The sequence below is a fragment of the Dermacentor albipictus genome, chromosome 1, assembly GCF_038994185.2.
Source record: "Dermacentor albipictus isolate Rhodes 1998 colony chromosome 1, USDA_Dalb.pri_finalv2, whole genome shotgun sequence".
In the NCBI taxonomy this organism is placed as follows: Eukaryota; Metazoa; Arthropoda; class Arachnida; order Ixodida; family Ixodidae; genus Dermacentor; species Dermacentor albipictus.
In genome coordinates this window covers 77416828-77443435 of record NC_091821.1, presented here as the reverse complement: position 1 = coordinate 77443435, position 26608 = coordinate 77416828, and the positions used below count along the sequence as shown (strand labels likewise).

General features: G+C 45.3%; 1 protein-coding gene and 1 pseudogene across 1 annotated transcript in view; both read left to right on the top strand.

The window, feature by feature from the left end:
* The first annotated feature begins 2030 nt into the window (after positions 1-2030).
* Positions 2031-26608, top strand: part of LOC135917641 (cyclic AMP-dependent transcription factor ATF-6 alpha-like) — a 119352-nt gene continuing 94774 nt past the window's right edge. Inside the window, exon 1 of the mRNA XM_065451214.1 lies at positions 2031-2248. Within this exon, the coding sequence (XP_065307286.1) occupies positions 2104-2248 (145 nt within the window). The 5' untranslated portion in view covers positions 2031-2103. The remainder of the gene's footprint in view (positions 2249-26608) is intronic.
* Positions 17510-21658, top strand: LOC139054914 (uncharacterized; annotated as a pseudogene).

The window sequence follows — 26608 nt, the reverse complement described above, 5'->3', positions numbered from 1 at the left end:
CGGTTGCACTGGGAAGCAGCCTCTCGAAGTAAGAATTTGATCCTGCAGTCTGCACAGCGACATAGACTCCCAATTTACGCACACCGTGATTCGTGCTCCCCATTCACCCTTTCCTGCTGCAGCCATGGGCAAATTGTGCCTCTGGCCTTTCTCGGCCGCGATTAGGCATGAACGGAGACCAGCATAAGTGCTTACATGGTCGGACCTGTATGAAGTTTGGTGGAAAGGCCCGCAAAAGTGGCTGATGAAGGTGATGCCCACGAAAGCGACTTGTCCATATTGAGACAATGTGGGACACCAAGTGTGAGCCACACATTAGCGGCCTCCAAAAGAAAGAAACATGCAGGCTGGAAAGGTGTCAATGCTAAAATGATGGGTAGTCCATGTCACTGTGTAGGCTGCGGCAGCAGATGCCTGCGTCACCCGACTGCTTTGCACTGCAAATTGCTCATCTTTAACAGCGACTGTCGCCGCAAACAGGTGGGACACTCTGTCCAATCTGTTTCTGCTGCTGGTTGTTGCTCGTTAGTAGACCACCACGTGCGACGAAGTCGGGCACTACGCCTGTAGGTAGGCAGCTCAATGTACCCTAAGAGACCCGTGTATGTGAATGCTCACTGTTGCCATATAGTTCGTCGCCAATGTATAACGTATTGTCTGAACCTCATGCGGTGACTGATTGCTGTTTAATTTTGCTGTTATGTCACTTGGTTATGGTCGCAGTGTTATGTTTTTAGAATATTGCGGCCTGGTCGGTTGCACTGGGAAGCAGTCTCTCGAAGTAAGCATTCGCTCCTGCAGCCTGCACAGCGACATAGACTCCCAATTTTCATGCACCGTGATTCGTGCTCCCCGTTCGCGCTTTCCTGCTGCAGCAATGGGCATATTGTGCCTCTGGCCTTTCTCGGCCGCGATTAGGCATGAACGGAGACCAGCATACGTGCTTACATAGTCCGATGCGTATGAAGTTGATAGCTACATGGGTGGAAAGGCCCGCAAAAGTAGCTGATGGAGGCGATGCCCACGAAAGCGACTTGTCCATAGCGAGACAATGTGAGACACCAAGTGTGAGCCACACATTAGCGGCCCCCGAAAGAAAAGAAACGTGCAGGTTGGAAAGGAGTGAACGGCTAAAATCTGGGGTAGCCCATGTCGCTGTGTAGGCTGCGGCAGCAGATGCCTGCGTCTCCCGATTGCTTCGCAATGCAATTTGGGCATTTTTAACGGCGACTGTCGCTGCAAATAAGTGGCACACTCTGTCCAATATGTTTCCGCTGCTGGTTCTTGCTCGTTAACCTGACCACCACGTGCGACGACGACGGTGAGCCGTTTACGAGCTCGCGTCAATGATTCCAGCGTATCTCGACATGCAAATTTTATTTCTGCTATTGCACGAGGATGTACACTGCTTGTCTTCTGCCAATAAAGTCGCGCGTTCTGTTCACTCACTTGTGGCTTGTTTGTATGGGCGTCAGTAGAGGCTCTTGGCAATTAGAACGCACCAGCTAAGCGGCAGCGAAGGCATTGAGGCATGCCGCATAGCCTGCAGGGCAAGCACGGCACGTACCAGCGTACGCGACCGGCAAAAAACGGCCATATTGAATTTTGCGCTAAAAAAAAAAAGTTTGCACTTCCGCTTCCTGATTGAGCAACGTCATCTGGCGTCCCCGAAAGTTAGTTCCATGCGCTGCCGCTGCTTATTTTCGAACCACTGCCAAAGGTACAGTTTCCCTTCTCTAAGGTTGTTCTTTATTCTATGGCTGTCGCGACGCCCGTGCGATTGGCGAATACAATCGCTCAAAAAAAAAAGGGGGGGGGGGAGGCACGGGGGAGGGAAGAAAAAAAAACGACATTTGTTTTTTCACTACATAAGGTGAACAAAGTGTAAAGTTTTTTATTATATAATGAGACACTTCATTGAAGAAAGTAAATTTTACTTTCTGCTGCTTTATGCGATCATATTTCTATTTTCGAAGTTAATTGATGATGATACCACTGGCTCACGATCTCAGCGCCGTTAGTTACTGAACTTTAGAATAGCGTCGTCCATGTTGTGGACGTCTCACTGTTTGTGCTTGCCGGTGTGCGTCGTTAGCATGCTATATGATAACCGATCTCACTGAGGATTTATTATTAAAAATGGACACCGAGCTCCTACCCTTTACAGGAGGTTTAATGGAAATCAAGCAGGAGATCGACCGAAGTTTCCTCGCGGACAACATGTTTTCTCAAGAGGACTACAACTATAGTAAGTCACACCCACTACAATTTTCTTTCCGAGATTTGTCTGACTTAATTGCAGTGTGTTTGCGATGGCCGAAATTAGTCATCCCATCGCCGTAGCCTTTATTTCAACTCCGCCGAATGATGAGCCATTCTAAACGGCATCTCGTTCGTCACGCCGCCGCTGTTACCCACCACGTTGCTAAGATACGCGCACCTTGCTGGCGTAGTGGGGTTTTATTTTTTGTGTTTCCCCTCTTTTTTTGAGAAAAGCAACTACTTGTGTGTGTTTGAGTGATAAAATGTGACCTGTAGACCGACTTGCCGACCGGCATCCTCCTTGTGTTTCGCTCTCATTTGACGCTTTCGCTGGCTACGGCGGCTGCTCTCGACAAAAGTGAAACAGAAAATCGTTCCGCTGGTTGATAATCTTGCCAGCGCGCAGCTATTTCTGTCTCCATATTGTCGCGCTTTGATTTCTGAAGGCCGTTCAACGTGTGAGATCGTGCCTGTGTGCGTGGTCGTTAGTGTGCCTCTTTGCATCGAACATGCAGCTGTCCATGGTTTTATAGCTCGGCAAGGAAATATAAACGAAACAGAAGGCAGCGTTTCCGCTAAAAATAAACAGAAAGCACGTTTCCGGCTGCACTCGGATAGCTGTTTTATCCCTTTCTGCTCACTTTACGTTTGCTGCCATGAGATCGCGGTTGTGATTGTGCATAGCCTTCTCCCGAAAGCCATAGTTATGCAATCGAATCTGCGGTGTCTGTGATCGTAACAGCTGCATACTCGCGCCTTCCGCGAGTCAATTCTTCCGACATCGTGGTACGCGTTGTAGATTTTTCTTGTTGACCGAATCGGGCTTTATGTATGATGTTGCATTTTTTTTTTTTGCTTGACCAAAAAGTGTCCGCTGGTGCTGCCTTGTTTCGGCAGGTTGTATCAAAGGATCGGGCACGTTGTGCTGTTATTGAGTGACAAGGGAAAAGCCTGTTTCACATGATGCGACTGCAACGACGAAAATCGGTGCTGTCGCACGCGTCGCAATGCGATTTTTAGAGGGCTCATTTCACATGATTGCGACTTTAACAATGCGACTGGTGCGACGCCCAGGGTTGCTTAGTGCCAGGTTTCGTGGCACACGCTGCATAATTCATTTATTGTAGTGAATAAAACGTTTACACTATAATATTATTGACTTCTTTTGATTATAAGCAAATAATATGTACGTTTACTCATTTAAAAACGTTAGTTAAGATTTGTCTTGGGGTGCGCGACGGCGGTTTCTGTAGTTCAGTGCGACATCGCGCACGTAAACAGCTGTTCGTAGGTGGTTCAGCGGTGTGTGTTGCCTTATCTACCTTCCATGACCGTTTTGTTCTGCCTGTGCTACAACAATCTGCAAGATGACCTATCGACAAGTTCATATAGCTACCCTCACCGTATATGCAGTATTCGAAATTCGGCTGCCACGAAGTTGTCGTGTCAGCCCAACAAGATCCTCGCGCTACCCGTGCTCGGCGTCAGCGTCTAGAGAAATGATGCGTGTATATTGCCTGTCATTGCGCATATGTGGTGCCTGCTCCTAGCCATATTCTTACGCCAAACGCAACAAGAAGCACCAACCCGAACGCCCGCGTGTGCCCCTGAACGAAGCCTCAAACGATCTGTGTGATTACGACGTGGAATGAAAATTGTGTTGTGAAATTCAACCTTAGCGCTAGCCTGGTTCGTCCATCGCCGTGCTTGCGCTGCGAATATATATATGGGAGCCCCCTCTCAATATTTCTAAAGGCGCAAAAGCCGACGCATCAAATGTTTCGAGCAGTTACCGTCACTTTTGTAGAAACCTGTACGTTGTAACATAGCATTCTAAAAGACACGCTTCTCGTCCACTTTGTTGTCCCGTGTCTCGCGCTGGTAGTATACTCGGAACTTCTAACAAGAAGACCATATCAATACGCGCTATTCATAATGCAGGATCGTAGGCCCACGGCAGGCGCACTTGCCGTAGAATTTTTCAGCTTTCTGCTCAGCCTCGCACGCCTCTCACGGTTAGCCTGTTTTGTGGAAATAAATATTATTATATTATTAATGTTATTAGATATTATAGTTTCTTCACTGTAATTTATAGCAATCGTCCAGATTTCTTAAGCTAGTCATGCATTTAACCTATATTAGATCAACATTGTTACGACATGCTTATGGGAGTCATTTCAAACTAGATTGCTCAGCCAGAGAAAGTACAAATGCAAGCCTCAATGTTTATTCCAATTTGGTATTCCTATACATTATATTGTCAGAATTTTATGCCTGCTTGCATTTCCTGCAATTCAATGTTCAGAGCTGGAAAAACTGATTCCTTTTCTTGCTGTCGAATGGCTGCTTCAATGTCGATAGCAAGCTATAATTATTCATTTCGAAAGTGTTAAGCAATGACTATATGTCTAAGCTTATCAGTGCGTTTTTGTTCCACGAACACTTTTAAGTTTTCTCTCTCCCTCTCATTGACAGTCATGGAATGAAACCGTTCACTTTCATATGTATCAGAATGCAAACATTCTGAAATTTGTCCTGAACATTTGTCTGCGTCCTATAGTGTGCATGTTTGTATTAAGTTCTGGGGTTACAATCGCAGTGATCTACACATATTGTTATATTGCAAGAAACAAATTTATTTCACTTTGTTTTCAAATCTACAATGTGGCCATGCAGTAACGACTGCATTAATAAGCAAAAAAGAAAACTGCAGATTCAGTGTACGTGTTGGAATCTATGCGAAATGAAGTTTTTGTCAAGTGGTCAATTAAATGCTGTTAAAGTAACTGCGATATATACCATTTGTCTTATTTTCAACAATCCAACTTGTCATCTTTTGCAAGGTTTGCTTATGCACCGCATAGGTCACAACCTTAATGTCATGTAATCTTTATGCATTACACTGTTCACAAACCATACCGAAACGCAAACGGCAGTTAATGTAGATGCACGCTGCGAGACATCAACACAGTGACGTTTGTTGAGCAAGGAATGGTGCGAGGTGTATGCAGATGAATGAATGACGTGCTTATGTACTTATTTATTTATATACCTCGCAGGCTGCAAGGTTGGAGTATTATGCAAGGGGGAATAAAAAAGTTGTTACAAAAGGAAGAAGGGCACAACATTAAGAAAAAAAAAAACAGCAAAAAAAAGCAGTACCACTACATTGCACCAACTAGCCCAACGTGTTTTACTGGCACATTATACAATACTTAACAAACAATAACAGAAAAAGTTACTGCCCATGCACCCTGTACAGACGGTAAACCAGCGAAGCTGAAATGTGCAGCCCCGGTTTTTATCACTGGGTTAATTCCAATGGCTTATTAAAGTCTTTCTATATTATTGGTTATGTCTGTGTTTCTTAATGAGGTTATGCACATGTTTGGCTTGGGTTTATCACATTGTTTATTTGGAATGCCGCACATTGCACTTTGCAAGATCACCATCTTCGAAAGTGCAATGAGCAGCGGTTCATTGTGTTAATCCAGGTGGTCCGTCGAAGTCTTTCTGAATTATGTTACGCATTTGTGTTTTGTAATGCGTTAATCATAATGTTTATGACTCAGTTATGCACTGTAGTTACCAAGTGACACACCGGGGCTGCACATTTCATTTAATTAAATACAGGGACACATTTTTGAACCTATAGGGAAGTCTGAGAGAGACTTCTGCACGCGCGCTCTGCTGCTAGAGAGAAATGACGTCACTATCAGTGTAGCCATTGGCCCGCCACACCTTTGCTGCAAGATAATTATGACATCATGATCTTGTCTTAACCCCGTCCCACTCTGTGTCCCTTCCTTGGAATAATGCGTAGATAAATGTTTATGTGTTAAATGCATAAGCAATTTCTATGTCTACCCAACAAGAAATGTCTCCATCCCTCATGTAAGACGAACAATGGCTCACAACCCCCGAAACAATGGCTCATACCCCTACGCTAGGGTTCTTGTGATCGGACCATGAGTGTTTCGCCTAGGCATATACAGCTTCACTCTAAAAAGAATGAACACCTTTCTGCTAGATACCAAGATAATCTCATGAGGTGTTCTAACAAATGAAAGTTTATTGACCATGCCGAGTAAATGCTGGTCGACAAGCAATAAATCGAATTTACACAAAAAGCAGAAGCAAGATCTGATGCGTGTCCATACAGATCCCAACAGGAAACGCATCCATCTCTGAAAGTGTAACAGCGGCCATGCTGACACAAGATTCTCCCAGTGTATTTGCATCTACAGCATCCATAATTTCTCTAGGCAGCCGATCTCCACAGAATGCTAGCTTCTTCCTCTACAACGCACTCTCCACATCTGAGCGTGCATCGTAGAGGAAGAAGCTAGCATTCTGTGCAGATCGGCTGCCTAGAGAAATTACGGAAGCTGTAGATCTAAAAATGCTGGGTTAATCTTGACATCACGGCCCCCGCTAAAAATGGATGCATTTCCCGTCAGGAAATGCACATGAATTTTTGCTTCTCCTTTTTGTGTATGTTCAGTCTATTGCTTGTCAGCGAGCATTTACTCGGTGTGTACATTAAACTTTTGATTGTTAGATCATCACGGTTTTCTTGTTTGTCCTATGTGTTCTTTGGTGCCATTTGCAGCCAGGCTATTCGTTTTTTTTTTAGACTGCAGCAAGTCACTTTAATAGCCCTCATGATACCTTATAAAATCTTTTATTTGGCCAATGTAGCAAGAATTTACAGTGTGAAGCAGTAAGAACAGGGTATGCTAACTTCTAATTAAAAGGTTTATTGTGAAAGTGCAGTGATCTATAAAGGTTACCACAAAGTAGTGCAGCAATAAAACCTGATAAAGACTAGTGCTTGATGAAACCAAACATAAAAGCAGGAAAGGGGGAAAATACGTATAGATATACAAGTCCAGGGAAAAAAAACAGTGATGACCAAGTGTGCAAGTGGCTACCTTCCAGGAAACTCATTTTTTCCCCAATGGCATGGAACTGGAAGAATGTGCTTGCATTGCATAAGCAAACTGTCAGTCTGTCTATTGGAATAACAACAGTGTTTCTTGAAAGGTGCTGGCATGCAGGATTGGCAATTGTAATTATTTTTTCCTGCACTTGGAATTTTTCTCTATTTTCTTTCTGTAGCATATTTATTTATGTTTGGCTGCATCAAGCACGAATTTTTATCTATCCTTCAATGATGTCTTTCTTTTTCTGGGGAAAATTCGGGGAAGGCAGGAGATGGAAATTCAAGACGATGAGCAACATGATAACAAGGTGAAAGTAGGAGCCAACGTTTCCACACGTGGACTTTGAAGAAGACAAGTCCACTTGTCGAAACGTTGCCTCCTGCTTTCACCTTGTTCTCGTTTTGCTCATCGCCCTTTTACAACTCGCCACATTTTTACAAATGAACCTCAGTTGAAAGTTAGTCCTCATCCATATCTAGTGTCATCCTGTTGATACTGCTCCATGCTATGCACTCTTGCAACATTTGTGTGTGTATGTGTGCACACGTGTGGATTTGGATGCGAGATCGGGCCCTTGGGCAGAGGTATCATTCTTCTCCTGTGCAGCCTTATGAATTCATTAACTATACTGCAACAGAAATGCAATGGACAGGAACGAAGTGAACACACAGAGCGCTTCGTTCTTGTGTGTTGTCTATCTGTTGCACTTTAGTTAATAATGAATACACACAAACTCATCTAGTTTTCAGTTATTATGTCAGGCTTATAAGCCCGCTTGTGTCCTGGAATAACTGCATGGCTATGTATCCTGTAATTTAATTTCTGGCCATGTGCTGGCAAGTCGCGTGTTAATCTCTTGATTTTCCTGACAATCTTGTGTGATGTGCAGGCCCAGACAGTTTCTGGTGAATCCATGCAGGGTGTTGTGCAGGGTGTAATCTGCATTACAAGTGCTGCTTTGATTGCTTTCCGTTCAGCTTTTCTAGGTGTAGGATGACCTAAAATGGTACTCACTTATATGGGGTTTAGTTTTATGTAGTGTCATACTACTGTTACACTGCTATTGCCAGATCAGTGTACTATATGTGCCTTATGTTTGCTTGCATCTTCGTGATTAGCAACCTCCTGTGTTTGTTTGGCAGCTGCATATAATCTCCTGGCCTAATTGTTTGTCCCCATATTTCACGGTATGGGCCTGTTGTGTTTCAACTTCACGTACTCCCGAGGTTGCCTTTCTGAAGGGAGGGGTGTTTGCATCTCATATGCTAACTGGCATAGTATCTTGGGACGAGGTTCTGAGCTCTTGAGACAAAGAATTTGTGCTGCAGGCTGCAACTCTACTCTGTCTAGGTGCTTGTTCGTTAGCTCTTTCTCATAGAGGTCTTCAAGCATGGTACAGTTGGAAAGACCTGTTATTACTACCCGATGCCTGTATTCGATGAGTTGTCTTTTTTGTGTGCTGTTGGTAATTCATACCGTACCATACCTTGGACACAAGCACAGCATCTGCGATTTTCTATAGTATCCGCTCGCCCACCCCCGTTATTTCGAGATTATTCTTTTCACCAGGTGTGGAAGTTGCGTCCAGGCATTGCATAATTGTTTCACCCACATGCTGGCTCTGCCGTCATGGGCTTACACTAGCTGAGGATTTGTGGATGTTGACTTGCGGGCATATTTGTCCAGCTATGTGGATCACTATGTGCAATCTGGGGTAGTTCTTGATTCTAGTCTTTCTTTTTTTCTGACGTCGATATGAGCTGACTTATCAGAAAGCGAGAGGCCAGACTAGCCAAGAAAGTCTGCAGTGTTGTCGAGGGCTTGTTGCATCATTTTTGATTTCTGTATAAGATAGCTTTCCCACAGACTGTAATACACCATAGGCTGTAGTGTTTCTTGTAGTATGCCCGTGTTGTTGGTGTGTGTGGGCTAAACGTACCTCCAACTCTCACCTGGAATTTTCTGTCTTTCAGAAAGTTAGTTTAAGTGTTCTACCAGAAATGTTTTTGCACATTGTTCCTCTTATTAGAGCAGCATGAGGTACTGCTGTTAACCCTTTAATGACGAGACATATAAATACCGAGAAAACATGTTTATTGTTCTATCTAAATATGCAAAACACGTCAAGAGTAAGCATAGTCAACAAAAAGAAAAAATATTTTGCAGAAATTTTTCAGCAATAGAGGGAAAACCCCAGGCAGGAAACTGGAAGTGGGCTTCACCCCATTGAAGCCACCTAGCTTTATTTTCCATTTGTATAGACAGCTCTTATCATATGTGAACCAGAGGTGCCCATTTCATTTGCTTTACATCAGATGTGCGACACCAATGCAGCTGCATACGTTGCATTGGCCTGTCTCCTCTGAACTTGCTTGCACAAGACAGTGAGTCACGTGCCAAACTTCTTCTTCCTCGTCCAGTGTTCCTGCTCTAAACTAACAAATTGACAACCAACAACGCTTGCTGCTTGTCATTCAGTGTTGGCCGAAGACATTTAGCTAGAAACTTCGTACTTGATACTTAAACTCGACAAGAAAAAAATTCTTTTTTGGTGTGTTGCCTGTAGGCAACACTCGTCAATAAAGGGTTAAAAGCCTCTTCACTCTGTTCATTTTTTCATAAGCGGTATTACACAATGTCCTGCAATAAAGTTTCTGCTGCTTATGGCCCACTCATATCTGCCAGAAGGGACAACTCTTGAAAAAGGTTTTCTTTGTGCTATGTGTGCGACGTAGTATGAGCATTCATGCCTTGACATTTATACATCTGTATAACCAGCTTCTTGACAGAGTACTTGCTATACCTGATCATGCTTACTTGTGCAGTGCTGTTGAACAATACATATTGATGCAATGAATATTTACACACTTGAATTATTACGAAAGATGGTTGTTTTACAATTCTGCGCTTTGCTTTCTATTGGTGTTAGATTTTGCATAAGCATGCCCCCCGTGCAATAGCATTTTGAAGTGTAAGGGTTCAATAAAAGGTGATGAACTAAATCTAAGTGCAAGAGCTTTTTTTCGCACCTATGACTCCCATCGAAATGCGACTTCCATGGCTGGCAAATCAATCCCTCGCCTTGTGTTAGCAGCAGAATGCTATAGCCACAGTGGCAGGTGAACAAATTGAAGAACAATATTTCTGTCTATAATTTTTTTTTCGTGCCTGTATGTAAGTAAAGTTTGGAATAAGTTTGTCATTGCAATAAAGCCCAGTTTGTGTTCTTTTATTGAATAAACCACATATTGTGTATAGTTGAAATGCAGAAATTTGTTCTAAAATGCTCAGGTGATATATGTTCTTGCAAGTAGCATGGTATTTCATTACTTACAAAGATAGTAATCGCAGCGGATATCGTTATATGGGTTTACACACTAATATGTGATCACAAACTTATTAGAAACTTACTAGAAACATGTAAGGCATGAATGTTTCTGCACACTTGATCAGCTGTGAACGTGCAAGAACTGCTTGTACTGGCTGACTTCACTGCACAGTTTAGATTTACTTTTCTTCAGCGTGTCGTTTTATACTGTTTTATCCACACAAGAACAGGGCGTTTGCCTGCTTTTCGCATTGTTGCACGAGTTCTACATAATTGTGCAGGAGGGTACGTTGTCACTGTATTTACTTAATCTACTAGCTGTGCAGTTAGTTACCTTGCAGAGCAAGTGTTCATACAGATGCAGTAAGGATACAAAGTCCGCAACATAGTCAGTGTTTATTGGTTTCTGTGCAAGAAAAAAAAAAAATTCTCCAGCGAAGAGGTGCAACCAAACGTGCATGTAATATTTTATTCAAGCCACGGATTTAATGCTATCGTAGCAAATTCATTACGATAGCCTACACTTTTGCTCTGTCAGATTTAATAAGAGGCAAGATAAGCTTTCAAGATGCATCGGGAAATTCGTGCTTGAAAACCGACAAGAAAATGCAACTGAACGGTACCGCGTTCAGCGCAACGTTGAAACTTCGGGTACTTTGCTGTCTTGTCATTTGCCCTTGACGAGGTCGAAATAATTCAAGCTGCTCCGTAAGCGCGATTTTTGCATGCTACTCAAAACATTGTAGCGACCTCGTCGTCTGCTGGGGATCGAACACCTCCTAGCACTGACAACTCGCAAAGGCGTACGAAGCAAACGTGAAAATGCACTTCATTTGCTGTACAGAGTGTCAACAAACGCATAGAAATCGGAGAATGCAATCTGCGGTACAAGTTTTTTATTCTCCCTTCGCGTACGTACCGAATTCGACGATCCACGTCTCCGCGTATTGCACTTGTCGATCGAGACGCCATTTTCCAAAACAAACCAGCGAAATAGCTCCTTTGGCAGCTCTCCGCGCAATTTCGACGGAAAATCGCAGCGATCGGTGCGACGGTGCGACTGTGCGACCAACCGGTTGGTCGCAGCCGAAAATCGGGGGGTCGGCACTGCGACTGCGATTTTCATCGCAAACGACGGAAATCGCACTTCCGGTGCGACGAAAATCGCATCATGTGAAACAGGCAAAAGTGTCTTGCGTGGACGGTCGCACTTTCACGTTCCTTTCTCCATTTACTTTTCGCGTTAAAGCGTGGAGCAGCTGCAAGCACGAACAGGATGTTTAACATATTCCCTCAAAGCAGGTTTCCTTGGTCGGCCCTGTTAACGTGAATGCAAAAGCTCTTCAATCTCGCTGTCATTGGTATGTGTAAAAAAAAAAAAGAGTATTATTCCATTGTGAAACATAGTTCCGGCGCACGATTGAACAAGGGCGAGGAGAGAAAGACAACACGAACACCGGTGAGTTTTATTAATTGGAAACAGGGCTTTATGTACACAGGGGGAGGGGGTGGGGGACTGCTACTGCGCAGGACCACTCAAAAATATTTCCTTGGTCTAGGCAAGGGTCATCAGAGGTGTCAAAACAAAAATAAAAAGAGAAACTTTTCCCTCTTTTTTTTCTATTTACGTCACTCAGTACAATCTTGTTCATATCCCGCCCTGCCTAGCTGATTCGACACACCCGTTTGCCCTGAGATAATCAATTTCTTTTGTCCCGAGTGCAACAGAAGGAGCACTGACACAGTTCTCGTTTTCATTGGAGATACAACACGCTTCAAATATTTCCCGGTGTTTCTGATCGCTATATTTGCGCAACACGCGTGTTCGTTCAAAAAACGCCTTGCATGCTGGCTTGTGCGCGCAACGGCGTATGTGGTCGGCTAAATGACCAGCGCCACTTAGTGATGTAGCATTCCTGCGATGCTCTAGCAAGCATTCATTCAGAACTATGTTTCACAATGCTAATCATAACCAACTAGCCCAGCTGTCCATACTTAGTATTATTCCCACAAATTCGTAATGTTTACATACGAAGCTTTACCCCAGGAGCTCCTATATAAATATACGGGAACAGAGAAATCGTTTTGTTCGGCACCGACTGGACCGGATTGAATGAATGAGGAACCTTTGTTAGTTCTTTTTTTTTTAAGTTGAAAATCTACCAGCTGTAGAGAGTTAATTTGAAGCACCGATGTACCAACTCTAACTCGGAAGAAGGAAAAAAAAAGAGCACAATTCTGCAAGCAGGTGCACGAGATACTCGAACAGGTGTAGTTTGTAGAATTACGATATCACTTTTTGGTACACAGTTACGAATCAGTATACTTCTTGCTTAATTTTTTTTAGCTTGCCTACTTTTCGGAAAGTGCTGTCCAAAAACAAAACAAAAAAAATGAGTTGACACCCCAAATCAAAGTTCTGCTTTCTGAGTTAGTAGAATTAAAATTTCTATCTTAAATGAACAAATTTCTATCAATATTGTTTGAGCGATTGTCTAACAGCATTTCTGCATTTCAAGTGTATTTGAATAGGGAAACTTCTGTTTGCCTTGAGGTATAGCTTTCTCTGAACTCTTTTCAGTTCAAACAAACATTAGGAAAGCTTACCTTGAATAACAGAAAACTTAGTAATGAGAAAAAGCAATAAACAGTTTCATTCTGCATGCTCATGGAATTTAGACAACTATTCATAGGCATACAGATTGTAGACTTGAAAGAATGCTGACGTTATATAAAATCATAAGGGATATGTGAAATAATTTAAGAAATATAGGCCCGTCATCTTACTTTTGGTATTAGAAAAAATATTCACCAGCATAATTTCTAATGTAATCAAAGCAATGCTTGACTTTAGTCAACCCAGAGAACAGGCTGCCCCCACGATCATTCAGGTTATTCAGAAGCATGCTGAGTATAACCAATTTCTATGCAGGGTGCTTCAGCTTTGTCCCAAGCTTTTAAAACAATAAATTATTGTTGCGTGTCCTCCTGGGCAACTGAAGGTATTTTTATTAGGAGCTTAAGTCATTAATTAAAAGGTAACTTGAATGATTTAAATGCACCATCTCCAATGGAGTTCTTGAGCATATTGAAAAATACCAGTTCAATTCTTTTTATAAAAATCGCTGTCATGGTTTTATTTTTTCTGGGCTCCAAAGAAAATGGAGACAGGGCTTTAAGAACTTGTGTGTGTTACTTATTGCTATATCCTATAGTTCCATTTGCTATACCGCTTGACGCATTATCTTGGCAAAAGTGTAACCCAAGGCTGTTGTCTATGAACTGTCTTGCTTGCTTGCTTGTGAATTTTTTTATACATCCCATCTGCATGCAGCATTTATCGTTTGTTCAAAACAAGTTTGAGGGCACTATTGTTGCTGCATGCAAGCGCCCTATCCCATAGTACATTTTCAGATTCTGTGCACCTGCTATGGAGCCCAGTACCCAAGTAGAGTCTGCGTTTTTCTGATTCTAAATTTTATGTTGGAACTTTCTTAGTATTTTATGGTAGTCATTCCTGGAACCTGTTCCACCCAAATGTTCCTCTGCAGAAGGCTTTGTTGCTGTACTGCAGTGCTGGTTACTGAGGGAGCATGTGGAGCACCTAATTTTTTGCACGACTTGCAGTCGTCGAATTAACATTGCCTTGTCTTTACAGTACTTGCAGACTTGTCTCAAAGTGGTATAAGGCTTGGTTCTGTCGCAGATCTTGATCATTAAAGTTATGTGTGGTGCTGCAGTATTATATTCAGTAACTTGTATAAATGACGTCAATAGACATTTTTATTTCTACATTGCTATTTGTCAAATCCCTCTCTGTATGCTAACAAAAAGGGGTTTACAGGAAGATGGAGGCTTCAAGTTATCAGCAGTTGCCCGGCAGCCTCAGCCTGGAAACATTGTTTTGTCAAGATTTGTCTTCGTCAGAGCAAGAATTGCTTGTCTTGAGAGAGTTTATATAGCTCACTTTCCCTCCTCAATGGGGAAGGCAAATAATTGGGTATTTGGGTAGGGTGAGGGAAATTGAAAAGCTGGGATTAGTTAAGCCACACCTTTTTATGAGCAATAATTGTTGCCCATTCATTACCTTCACTTACTGTGCACACTAATTCTCATATCTTAAGAACCTTCTGCTTACTAGCTTTCCCTCATCTGCGTCCCCTATGGCTACTCTTGTGTGTCCAGCCACAAAGTCCTTTTTTTTTTAAAGGAATGGGTGACATCTGCCAAAAGACATCTCATGCTGTACTTGTGCTTACAGCAGTTATCACTGTGGCCAAGTATTGTAGGAACATTCTTCAGATGGCAAAATCCAGTCTGACATCCTTATCTGAATGTTAAAACTGCATATTCCCATCTGGAAATTCTGCAAAACTAATTAAAATGTGGTGCCTCATAAATTTCCGTATGCACAGGTCTAGTCTGGTGTCGACTCGCTTGATCTATTTTTACTGCCTTGTCGTTTCTCCTCCCTATAAGGAGGGCATTGTAAATTCCTCTGCACCAGCTTGGCCTGCTCTTGAATGTTGCTGTTCTGTTAACTTTTCGAGCGTGGTGCACACGTATGTATTGCCATAGAAAGCTTCCTCTGTGACCTCCAGTGACATATTTAATATTATTGTTAGTTTTACTATTTTATTCCCTGCCATTTTGATAGTATTCTTTATTCCTTTCAATCCAAACACAAGTTATTTCACCCGCACCTGCCTGATCAATCACACTTTTCTTTTTGCTTTCATTGTGGATAATTGAAATCTGGGGTTCTACGTTCCAAAACCACGATTTGATTATGTGACGCCGTAGTGGGGGACTCCGGATTAATTTTGACCACCAGGAGATTTTTAACGTGCCCCCAATGCACGGGACACGGGCGTTTTTGCATTTCGCCCCCATCAAACCTCGTGCTTAGCTCGTGCGATCCCGGCCTCGTGCTTAGCGGTGCAACACCATTGCCGCTACGCCACCGCGGCGAGTTTCATTGTGGGTACGCGCCAGCCTTTGAAGGCATCATCATCATCATTAGAGTGTACTATACTCGCGGACAAGTTTCTGTGGCTGTGAAGCGAAAACTACGGAGGCAAAGCGCGCACAAGTGAGAGCGCATCTGTAAAGAGTACCGCGTTTTCATCCACGTTAGTTTAGGCTGGGGAAGCGAAAACATTAAACACCTTATTAGCGAGAGTTAAATAAGACAGAACACACCACTGAATGTAAAAGTTGGCGTATCTTGCGGCTGTTCCCTTCCGTGTCTGGGCAAACGCGATAACGTCGAACGCGAAAAGCACTGTCAAACGCTGCCGGACTACTTGGCGCGGTAACACATGTGCAGCAGCCACGCGCCCGTAACTTTCCCTTCGTAGCCTGAGAACGTTATCTGCGAGTAGGACAGAAGGTTTCTCACTGTAATATAGACGTCAGACTCTGGAGTTTTGCAAGACGCGCGTAGCGCCACCTGCCGGTGCGAAGAGGCAGTAATTGAGTAGTGCGAAGCCCGACTCCCTTGCTAAGTTGTCTATGCAGCTAGCGACTGCGAAACAACGATTTAACTAGATTTTAATCCATATGGCGAGTTTTTTGCGCATTTAACACCCAGACAGAGCTATGAATTTCTCCGCTAGTCGGACGCGCCGTCGAATAGGTGTTCTGCGGCCGAACTGCCAAGCGCTTGCTGGCTGATGGAGGAAACGGCAGCGCAACCTCGATAGCTCCGCGCCCTACGAAGAAACGCCACAATCGACGCTACTGTTGTGTAGTAAATTTCCATGAACGTCATGGACTGAATAACAACGTTCACTTTTACCGATTTCCATCGCGATCGTATGAAGCGGAAAGGCGAGAGCGCATGATACGGGCCGTTCGACGTGTTCGGTAATCGCATTACTTGCATTCCCCACAACACAGCGGCTCGCATGAGAAAGTGCGATAATGTTGTTCTCCCGTAATTGTGCTGCGTAGCCCTGACAGAGGACCGCGGCAACCAAGCGAAAACTCAAGATTATCTGCAGCCGCCACTTCGTTGGCAACAGAAAAAACAACGTTGCGAACCATCCTGTGTATGTGCTATCGATATTTCCACCTGTGGAAACGTGGAAAGTGGAACGGAGAGATTTGGCTGGTCAGTTTAACCAAACATTTTGGTTAGTTTATGAATTCAAAATCCTGTTCTAGAGCATCGTTGTATCGCGGGCTCATTTCTAGTTTCGGTATTTTGTATGCCCTGCGCCGATAGAACAAGCACGTTTCGCAATGTCAATGTGCTGAGCCTGGTCGACTGCGTCTTTCACATGTGAGCATGTAATACAGTTGCTATAGGAGCACTGGATGAGTAATTGCGAAGTAACGCACGTGTGTAAAAGATATGTCGCGTTTATTTACATTTATATATATGTGCGTGTGTGTTGCTTGAAGCGTCTGCGAAAAGTTCAAAGGTACTGCGCGATGATGTGCCTCCTGCGAGACAGAAAGACGCGGCGCACAGGCACTGTAGGAAGCTTACTTTCGTTATGTTCGCACGCTGTTTGCTGCCTTGGAAAACCTTTTCTGTTTGCTGCCCTGAAAAAGGCTATGGAAGGATTTACTCTCTGTAAATTATTGTGAGAAAAAACATTACGAAAAATGCATAAACGTATAGGAGATACTTAAGTGATGTGTTGAGGACATTTTCAATATGAACCAATTTGAAATGCTTAGATTTTTGTGCTGATATGCCTATAAACAAGCCTGATGCTCCCTGTACTTGCGAGTTGCAGCACGTCGAAATAACACTTGGGCCTTCTTTTATATTGTACACGTACTTCGCCCTGCTGAGCTTCCTCCCTTTGCGAAGCGTGGATGGGCGGAAGAAGCTTTGCAGGTCCTTGATTTTCAGGAAACCGAGTCTCAACATAACCGAAATAGGGGGGTCCACTGTGGCCTATGCACCTTCGCTTGCGGACAGCTCTTTTTGCACTACTCAGTTCGTACCAAGGCTGCCATGGGGGCGCTGGTGACGGGTTTCTCCGCAGTGCCGCCTGGGCAGAGTCTGGGGTCTATAGTGAGAAACTCTGTGAGGTAAGAGTGAGTCCAGCGCGGGCGCCTCGCTGAGGCGTCTTTTACTCAAATGTTGGTGGCGCCATCGTCGCCCCCACCTGAATGAGCGACCCCCGCCTGCCACCTGGGCGCATGTCGCCTCTGAGACCCTACCGCAGCTGCATGGAGCTTAGACAGGCGTGTCACCTTGCGGTATCTAGTTTTGCTACTCATTGGCCTGAACAGTGATCATATTCCGCACAGACATGCTGTAAAGAAAGTGGAGAAATAACGGCGGAAGCAGCCATGGAGGAAGGAAACTGAGAGGCCCTGCCCCCTCCGCGCGCTAGGAGAAAAGTGTGGAGGAAATGACGTAGTAGGTTCTTCTTTGTTTTGCTGATTTTTTTATTTCTTCGCTGTAGTGGCCCCGCCTTTCGGGCCACAATGGCGGCTTTATTATTGTTCTGTGCGCTCACACGTGTTGCTCCGTAGGTTTCGTACCGTGGCAAAGGCGCCGTGCGGGCAGGTTTGCGTTGGTCTCCGTGTTTTGTTGCGCTGCGTTATCTGGACCGTGCTCTACCGGATGTTGCTGTGGCCAGGTGGGACAGGAGGAACTAAAGTTCTTGAAATGAACGCGCATGCAACGCTGTACGCAATGTATCATGCTAACGTGCTAACGATTGTTTAGTATTGCTGCGGAGCGCGCACGTCCGAGCAGCACGGTTGCGTGCAGCGCGGCGTGGTTTCGCGAGAAATGTAAACAAGCGAGGAGAGCTGGCCCGATAGGCGGAGCAACGCCATGAGCAACGCCAACTTCTGGCTTCACTTTCGCTTCACAAAGAGTGACGTCAGGGCCTCTCCTGAGTTTCCTTCCTCCGTGGAAGCAGCTCCTCTAGCCACCATAGTTTAGGGGACGCAAGCGGCTTGCGCACGCAAGAACTAGGGGCGCCGGTACTCTCTATTAGTAATAACTCTATTAGTAATACTTTATAACTCTATTAGTAATAACTCTATTAGTAATACTCTCTATTATTAATAAACTCTCTATTAGCCTCTTGACAGCTGTAATTATTCGTGACTCCCCTCAGAAGCATTGCAGAAACTGCAGCGCTTCCCTTTCTACTAAGGTGCAGAGGAGAAAAAGAAATAGGAAACTTACCATTAAGTATGCGGCCTGTAGGGTGGGCAAGACAGCAACAAAGAACGTCAAGTGGAAAGTCAGAGAGGTTGAAATAATCTTATGGGTGGCGGCAATGGAAAAGAAACCTGCCATGAGTAACCACTTAAGAGGAAAAAACGAAACCAGGAAAGAAACAATTTATGATAACTCAAAGGGAAGTTAATTACTTTTCAAAGCGAGATCAGGATGCCTTGGAACACGCACCTATAAAGCGAGATATAAGAAGGAAGAAGAAGCATGTGCTTGCTGCGGTAAAGCTGTGGAAACGATGGAGAATGTTTTATTAGAATGTGAAGACGTCTGCCCAGCGGTCGATTTAGGCACCACTGGCCTCCTTGAAGCCCTTAGGAGAGCAGGGGAAAAGTAAACATGTCCGCAATAGAGATTAGTAAGAGGTGATAGGAAGATTGGTGGAAGAAAAGTAGGGAAACGACAAAAAACGGAGACGTACAAAAGCAAAGTGTGAAATAGGGGATCAGAAAATTTGGTTGTCGGAGTTCATAATGTTTTTTTTTTAACCTATATAGGTAGGACATTAGGCAGTATAAGAGTAAGAGCTTGGTGGCGCAACCCACCGCCCCGTTCCAAAGGGGACGCTCATAACATCCATCCATCCAGGTGGGAGTCCAGAAGGTAGAACTGTAGGGAGGAAAACCCTTTTTCCTTCATTTTCTACAGCTTGACGTCGTAGTCGATGGGCTTGGTGGATTGCGTGCCCAGAACGCCACCCTAGCCGCAACACGGCGGCCACGTCCCGCACGCTAGCATGAGGGTTTGAGGCCATGAATGGTAGAACATCCGTGCTTAGGCTAGGTCTCAAAGATGGAATCCTCCGCCGCTGTTTTTTGATGCTGCCGGTTTGTCACAAGTTTTCATAATTTCTTATGATAGTCGATGCGTTTAGTCTAGCACCACCCTTCCATATATTTGCGGCCTTCCTCTTGTTGCCATTTGCAGCTCCGAAGGCAAGGATCATTTTTACCTTCTGCTTATTAGAGAAATACATGGCGACTGAGACGAAACAAAACGCACCTTTAAACCCTTACACTGACGTTGTCAATTCATTTTTATGGTGACAGGTTTTGTCGCAAAAAAACAAGAAAGAACCAACCATGCACTTTATGTAGGCTAAGACAACAGCTATCACAGCTTGTTTCCAACTAACACCAAATGCGACGTGTTAATTCGGCCGGGGCGCGGCAGGTAAGGCACTAGCTCGATCGCGATGTTTTTCTTTATTTCCGTTATTTTGTCCTGGCTAACTCAGAAGGAGCATGTTCGAGCGCGCTGCTTTATGATGCGGGTGGTAGCGTAGTCGCATGATATTCTTCATATTTCTCAGAGTTTATTTACCAATCGTAAAAGATTAGTGCGCAATTAGTTCGTCGCTGAAACTACCACAGTTAGATGCCACTTGGCTACGCCTACAAATACCTCATTGACACTCTGATAATTAGGATAGTAAGTCCCGAGTTCGATAATTAATTATCGAATCTCCGTTACGAAAAAATTACTGGCCTCCACTGTTCTGGAAACAATATGCACTAGATTTTCTTCGAGTAATGCATTGCTCTTTTTTGAAAATCTTCGGGAATGATAGTTCATTGGGACACCCTATATATATTTATGACCTCTGCAGTCAAGTGACGATGTTTTCATCCCTAATAAATGTTGTAAATAATTAGAATTTTTTTTTGTCGTGAGTCGTTAGCATTGTTTACTGGAAAGAGAAGCAATACTGAGGCACATATAATAAACGTACATTTCACACGCCATTGATAAAATATTCTACCGAAGGGGTCACTGAAGTCTAAGGTGTTTTTCAGGGTAAAAAAAAGCACGCAAGGCAATTCGAAGTGAGGTGAACATACAGAACATATTCATTCTCTTGGTATAGACTATCTATACCTTTAGAAATAATTGTTAATTGGCTACCTCCTTCTCTTTCAAAAACATAATGAAATTTGTCCTGTGTATATATTTAAATATATTGTTTATGTGCATATTGTTTACAGTGTAAATTTAAAACAATGTTCAAGTGAGAAAATACGGATGAGGCAGCCGCGCTGGTGCTTCTAACGCGCTTGTCCTCCTACTGTCGGGATTTGCAGAAATAAAGCGAAGGTATGAATTAAAAGCCGTGCATGTCCGCCGCAACAATGATACAGTAAGCTATTATCCGCAATAAAATTCTAAGTGAAAAGGTCGGGGCAAGTCAAAACAAACCTCAAATGATATGGGTGAAAATGCTCTAGTAATGGCACTTTAGGTGTGTGTGTTGGGGAGGGGGGGTAGGCCTCGTACCCCCCCCCCCCCCGGAAAACTCCGGAGGGGGCTCGGGCCCCGTCCTGTCTGCGCACGAAGCACGTCGATCCGTACTCTCTACTGGTCTTCAGAACCCTAGTGGCAAAGGCGGCACACTGATTGTGGCGCATTGCGGCAACGAACACGGTTTTATCGAAGGCGCTGCGAGAGTCTTCCGAGCTAAGAACTCGGGCGACTACCACGATGAAATTAACGGAGACCACTACGAAAAGTGGTTCTCACAGAAACTTCTTCCATAATTACCACCAGGTAGTGTTGGATAACGCGCTATATCGTTCTGTGAAGCAGGATAAAGTGCCGCGCATGAGCCGCCTCAAAAAGGACATGCAGGCATGGCTGTCGGGAAAAAGTGTTGTGTGGAGTATCGACATAGTGAAAGCGGAGCTCATGAAGCTTGTCGACAGTGTAAACACAGGCGGGGACCGATACCGTGTGGACTGCATCGCCGAAGCTGCTAGTCACCTCGTTGTGCGCCTGCCACCCTACCATTGCCAACTGAACCCTATAGAGCTTGTTTTAAGTGACGTCAAGGGCTTCGTGGCGAGCGGAAATGAGACATTTAAGCTTCAAGATGTGGAGCCTCTGTTTGGTAAGGCATCGCGCAAGTGACTGCTGACAAATGGAAGAGATATGTGGAGCATGTTCTCAATCAGGAAGATGAGATGAGAACAATTGACCACATAATCGACGACGCTGTTTACCAAGGTCCTGCTGTTGTGATCATGCTGGAAGACGAAACAACCAGTGATGCTCATCTCAGTTGGGACGAGGACGATGAATTTTGAACCCCTCTAACGGGATAACTTGATTCATTTCTTATGTGCACACAAGTCGAGATCATTCGGTAATGTCGCAGTGAGAGTAGCGAAAATGAGAACGAGAACGTCTTGTAGGGGTCGTAGGGGGGGGGAACTTGGGAGGACAGGGGTAGTCGAGCAGGATTTATTTACAGATATTTACATTAGAACAAGGCATACATTCGACAGTCTAGCGTGATTCCCAAATGCAGCACGCAAAACGAAGCATGCAACACGCGAGCACGAAGCTCCAAACACATTGCTTCTCAGCACGATCACAGAGCACACTCTAGCAGCCGACAAACAGCTGCTTATAAACACTCCGTTCTCCCTAGATCCCTAGGTGAGGGACAAACGTTCGAACAGTTATCGTAGCCGAGCCACCTTTGAGCGGGAGGGCTTACACACGCGCACTTCCGCGCAGGTTTCACGGTCCCCACCGAGGCCAGACAATCTTCGCAGAACTCGCAGAATCGGCACAGAAGAGTCGATCCCGGCAACACAATACGACTCATTGCGCAAACGCCCGGAATCAGCTGTTAACCCACCAGGCTTCCTATCAAAATTTCCGTGCAAGCCGCTCAACTGTGAACCCCAAATTTTGACCCCAAAATTTTGTGCCGCCAAAGCGAGCGTTCACGTTTGCCCTGAGCCTAACCAGATCTGACTGTCGTGCTGCCCAAGAGCAAAGGTTTACTCAGAACTAAACCGAGGCGCTCAACCACCAATACCCGAACATAAGCAGCCTGACTTCACGAACGGCATGTTCTTACCCTATCGCAGTGGCGTACTTATCGCACGTAATGTTGCCACTGAATAGTCTAGTCAACTCCACAGGTACGTAATCACAATCGCGCTAGCTTTGTGGTCCCTATTCCGAACACGTGCCTGCGTCACATGCGAATGTTCCATCACGCTTACTTTCGTTTCTTTCTCTGTAGTCCATACGGGACACGTACATTAAACGAACGACTAAACTTGCGTAACTTACGCACTCCGCAGAACCCTTTAAAAAAAGATGGCCAGGCTTAGCTTGGTTAAGCCAAGAATGCGTTGCATATTGCGCGGCCGCGCAATATGCGGCCGCGCGCGCTACCGCGCCAGTTGGGGCCCAGCTTTTCCTCCGTGACGTCACGCGCCGGCGCAGCGCCCCTAGCGGGAGCAGCTGGAGTCAGGTGGTGGCTGCGGCCGTGCGCGACCGCGCGAGTTGTGGCCCAGCTTTTCCTCCGGCTGTCGTGACGTCACGTCACGTGGTTGCGCTAAAGCTCAATGGTGGCTGCCCGGCCGCGCCCAAGGGCTGAACTGAGTGATTGCAATATGCAACGCATAAAATGCGTCTTCTGACAACTAGTTCTACGCACGCTCACTAAAGAAGTCAGAACACGGCCGCCCTAAACACACACTAGCAACCCAGTCATAAACCTTCTGCTTCCTTCCGTCCGCACAGGACACGCGCTAAAGGAACTAAGAACGCTTTTCAGTGCAAATTACGCACTTACTGAAAACCTACGCGCTTAACGTTAGAAAATTCAAAAAACACATATAAAAAAAGAAGGTTAACTAATGCACACACGCGTTACCATAGGCCTCTCAACGATAATGTTGACCTTCACGTTACTCACACAAAAAAGAAAGCCTATCTACTCATTAACTAACACCTCGCGAAACTAAAGTATTACCTAAAACGCATCTTTCAAATCTCGGAGCCTCTCGAACGAAACATAAACAAAGCTCATGCCTTACATACTGAAAGAAACTGTAATCTTAAATCGTGAAATTTTCAAATGCTAAAAAAAAAACAACACGTTTCACTTCTACGGAAGCTCTCTTGGCCTCCCGTTCCAAACGTTTACGTCTGACTCATACTTTTGAGCTGTACTCGTGGTGGTCGCGGTTTGAACGCTATTCTGGCTATCCAGGAACAACAAAAGGGCTGACACACTATCAGCTCTTTCAATACGTTACAGTCTCCTGCCAATTTGCGTCCTGGCGCCACGCTTTCATCACGAACTCGACTGACCGCGTCGCGACTCCCTACCACCTCGCCTCGTCTTGCCACCTTGCGCTCCTTCGCACTACATGCTGCACTCCGAAAAGAACGACGGAACGATGAGGCACGTAACTGCCTCGTGCCCTTTGTCCGCGTCCGTGCAGAACATGCTTCTCGGTCTTTGACCGGTGGCTCGAACGTTCTTGATGCGCACACGTACGTCAACGACGACCGCACCTTTCTTTTCCTCACGCCCTGGCTTTTTGCGACTGTCGCCGTCTTTGGGTGCGCTGCTTTATTTACCGCATTCTGGTCTTTACGGCGCTTCTTTCTACGGCGCTTTCTCTTTGAACTTCCTCTCATGTCGCCTTCTCGTGCCTCGTGCTGGCCGTTACACATTTCGTCGGCCCGGATCGCTCTCCTACCCGCACAGTCTGAGTAATTTTCCTTTAAATCTACTCTCTCTTTGCCTCGACTGGCGGACAGCTCAACCGACTCTGGAACAATGCAGCAGTCTTTACTCGAGCTATGCAACTTGCGCTCTTGCGAAGTTCCCTCTACTGCATTGCCCAGCTCACGCTGTGCATCGGCACACAGCTCGTCGGTCTCGATCGCTGTATCACCCGCACAGTGCGAATGATTCTTAACTAAAAAATCCCTCTCTTGGCTACCTGGACTGGCGGAGAGTTGCACCGATCCCTCAACAATGCAGTTATTTTTCCCTTGAGCTACGCAGCTCGCAATCCTGCAAACTGCCCTCAACTGCATCGTCCAGCTGGCACTGCACTTCGGCACGCAGATTTGACTCGACATGGGTACCCGTGTCTGTCGGGTCAGCAGTACTCTCTACTTCGTTAACGACCTCGTTAACATTACATGCGACTCACACGCGTGGTAACTGTGCCAATTCTTTCGCAGCTGTGTCTACAGTGTTATGTTGGCACAGCACCTTGTCGCTCTCACTACGGCCTTTAACGGCGTCTGTTGCCACTAAGGCATCGTTAGCTGCTAGCACTTCGAGTTCACCTATGAACGTGCTGCTAATCTTGCAGGTGCTACTCCTTTCCTGGGCTTTCGACCAAAATCTGCTATCGACTTCCTCCCACTTCCGCTGCGTCCAGCCTACAGATTTCTCAAGCCGCTGTTGACTTCGTTTGATTTCCTGCTCCAAACCTTGAATCTCTTTGTTCAGTGCGGCAGCGTACTACCTCGTTACGTCTGTTAGGCCATCTTCCTGCGAAATTCTTTTTAGTTCCTGCCTAGCTTTTTCCTGTTCTTGCCCAAATTCTTCCTGTTCTTTCCTAATTGCTTCCTGTTCCCGTTTTTTGCTTAGAATTCGTTTGCCCATTTGTTCTATGAATTTCAAATTGCCACTTTGCAAAATGGTCTTACGAATCTCTGCTTCCGTCAAGTCCTCCTCTACGTCTACCTCGACCTCTTCACACAACCACAACAGGTCAGCTCTCGTCAAACACAATAGGACCATGGTCGCTACTTTAAACTTTGGCTCTGCTGTCACACAATACTTGCTGCGATACCCACGCAGATCAGAATGCAAGTAAAAGATCCCAGCAAATCAAATCTACAAACACAGAGAAATTGAAGCCTGGTAAATCTTACAGCCAAAACCAAACGCTTACCCACTGAAGCAGCACCATATCACCAGTCCTCCGCCGTATCCAGTCAGTTGCAAGAGGTGGTCAATCCCAAGTCGCCTCCAACTTGATCAGGATACCGGTCGGTCACCATGTGCCAAAGTCCGGGAGCTGCCGTCGCTGTCTACGAGCCGTAGGCCGATCTCACCGCTGGCAAATCAGTTGGAGTTGTCGGACGATCCCACCGCTGCCACCAGTTGTAGGGGTCATCGGACGATCTCGCCGCTGCCACGAGTTGTAAGGGTTGTAGGTCGTAAGGGGGAACTTGGGGGGACAGGAGTAGTCGAGCAGGATTTATTTACAGTTATTTACATTAGAACAAGGGATACATTCGACAGTCTAGCGTGACTCCCAAATGGAGCACGCAAGACGAAGCATACAACATGCGAGCACGAAGCTCCAAACACTGCTTCTCGAGCACGATCACAGAGCACACTCTAGCAGCCAACAGCTGCTTATAAACACTCCGTTCTCCCTAGGTTAGGGACAAACGTTCGACCAGTTATCGTAGCCGAGCCACCCTTTAGCGGGAGGGCTTACACACACGCCCTTCCGCACAGATTTCACGGTCCCCACCGAGGCCAGACAATCTTCGCAGAACTCGGGGCTTACGTCTGGAAAGGTGCGTGGAACGGTGCCGCCAAATACGTTCCCTCGGGAACTCCCCCACTCATGCCAGACCAGGTCGGCGGTGACGTGTTCAGTAACAAAGCCTGGTTCGTCGAACTCATCTCGGCAATCCCGCGACGGAAAGTCGCTGACGCGGCGTATTGTCCTCCGCACACAGTAGGCTTAGTGGCGCCGTTTGGCTAGAGGATGACGGTGGCTTTCCAGAAAATGTCGACGCCGCTGTCGCACCTGGCTAGCAAAACTTTGTATGTCGGCACCTCAGCAGGCCGTTCTTAAGTCTCCAGTGGGCTGTGGTAGACGCCGCAGTGGAGGGTTCCGGATTAATTTAGGCTGCTTGTGTGTATAAAAAGAAATTGGATAATATTGTTTGACCAATAAAAACCTGCGACATTTTTGCAATTTTTTCCTGCTGCGTTCGTATTGTAATCAAGATTAATGACTTTTCGCATCATCAACCCGCCGTGGTAGCTCAGTGGCTATGGTGTTG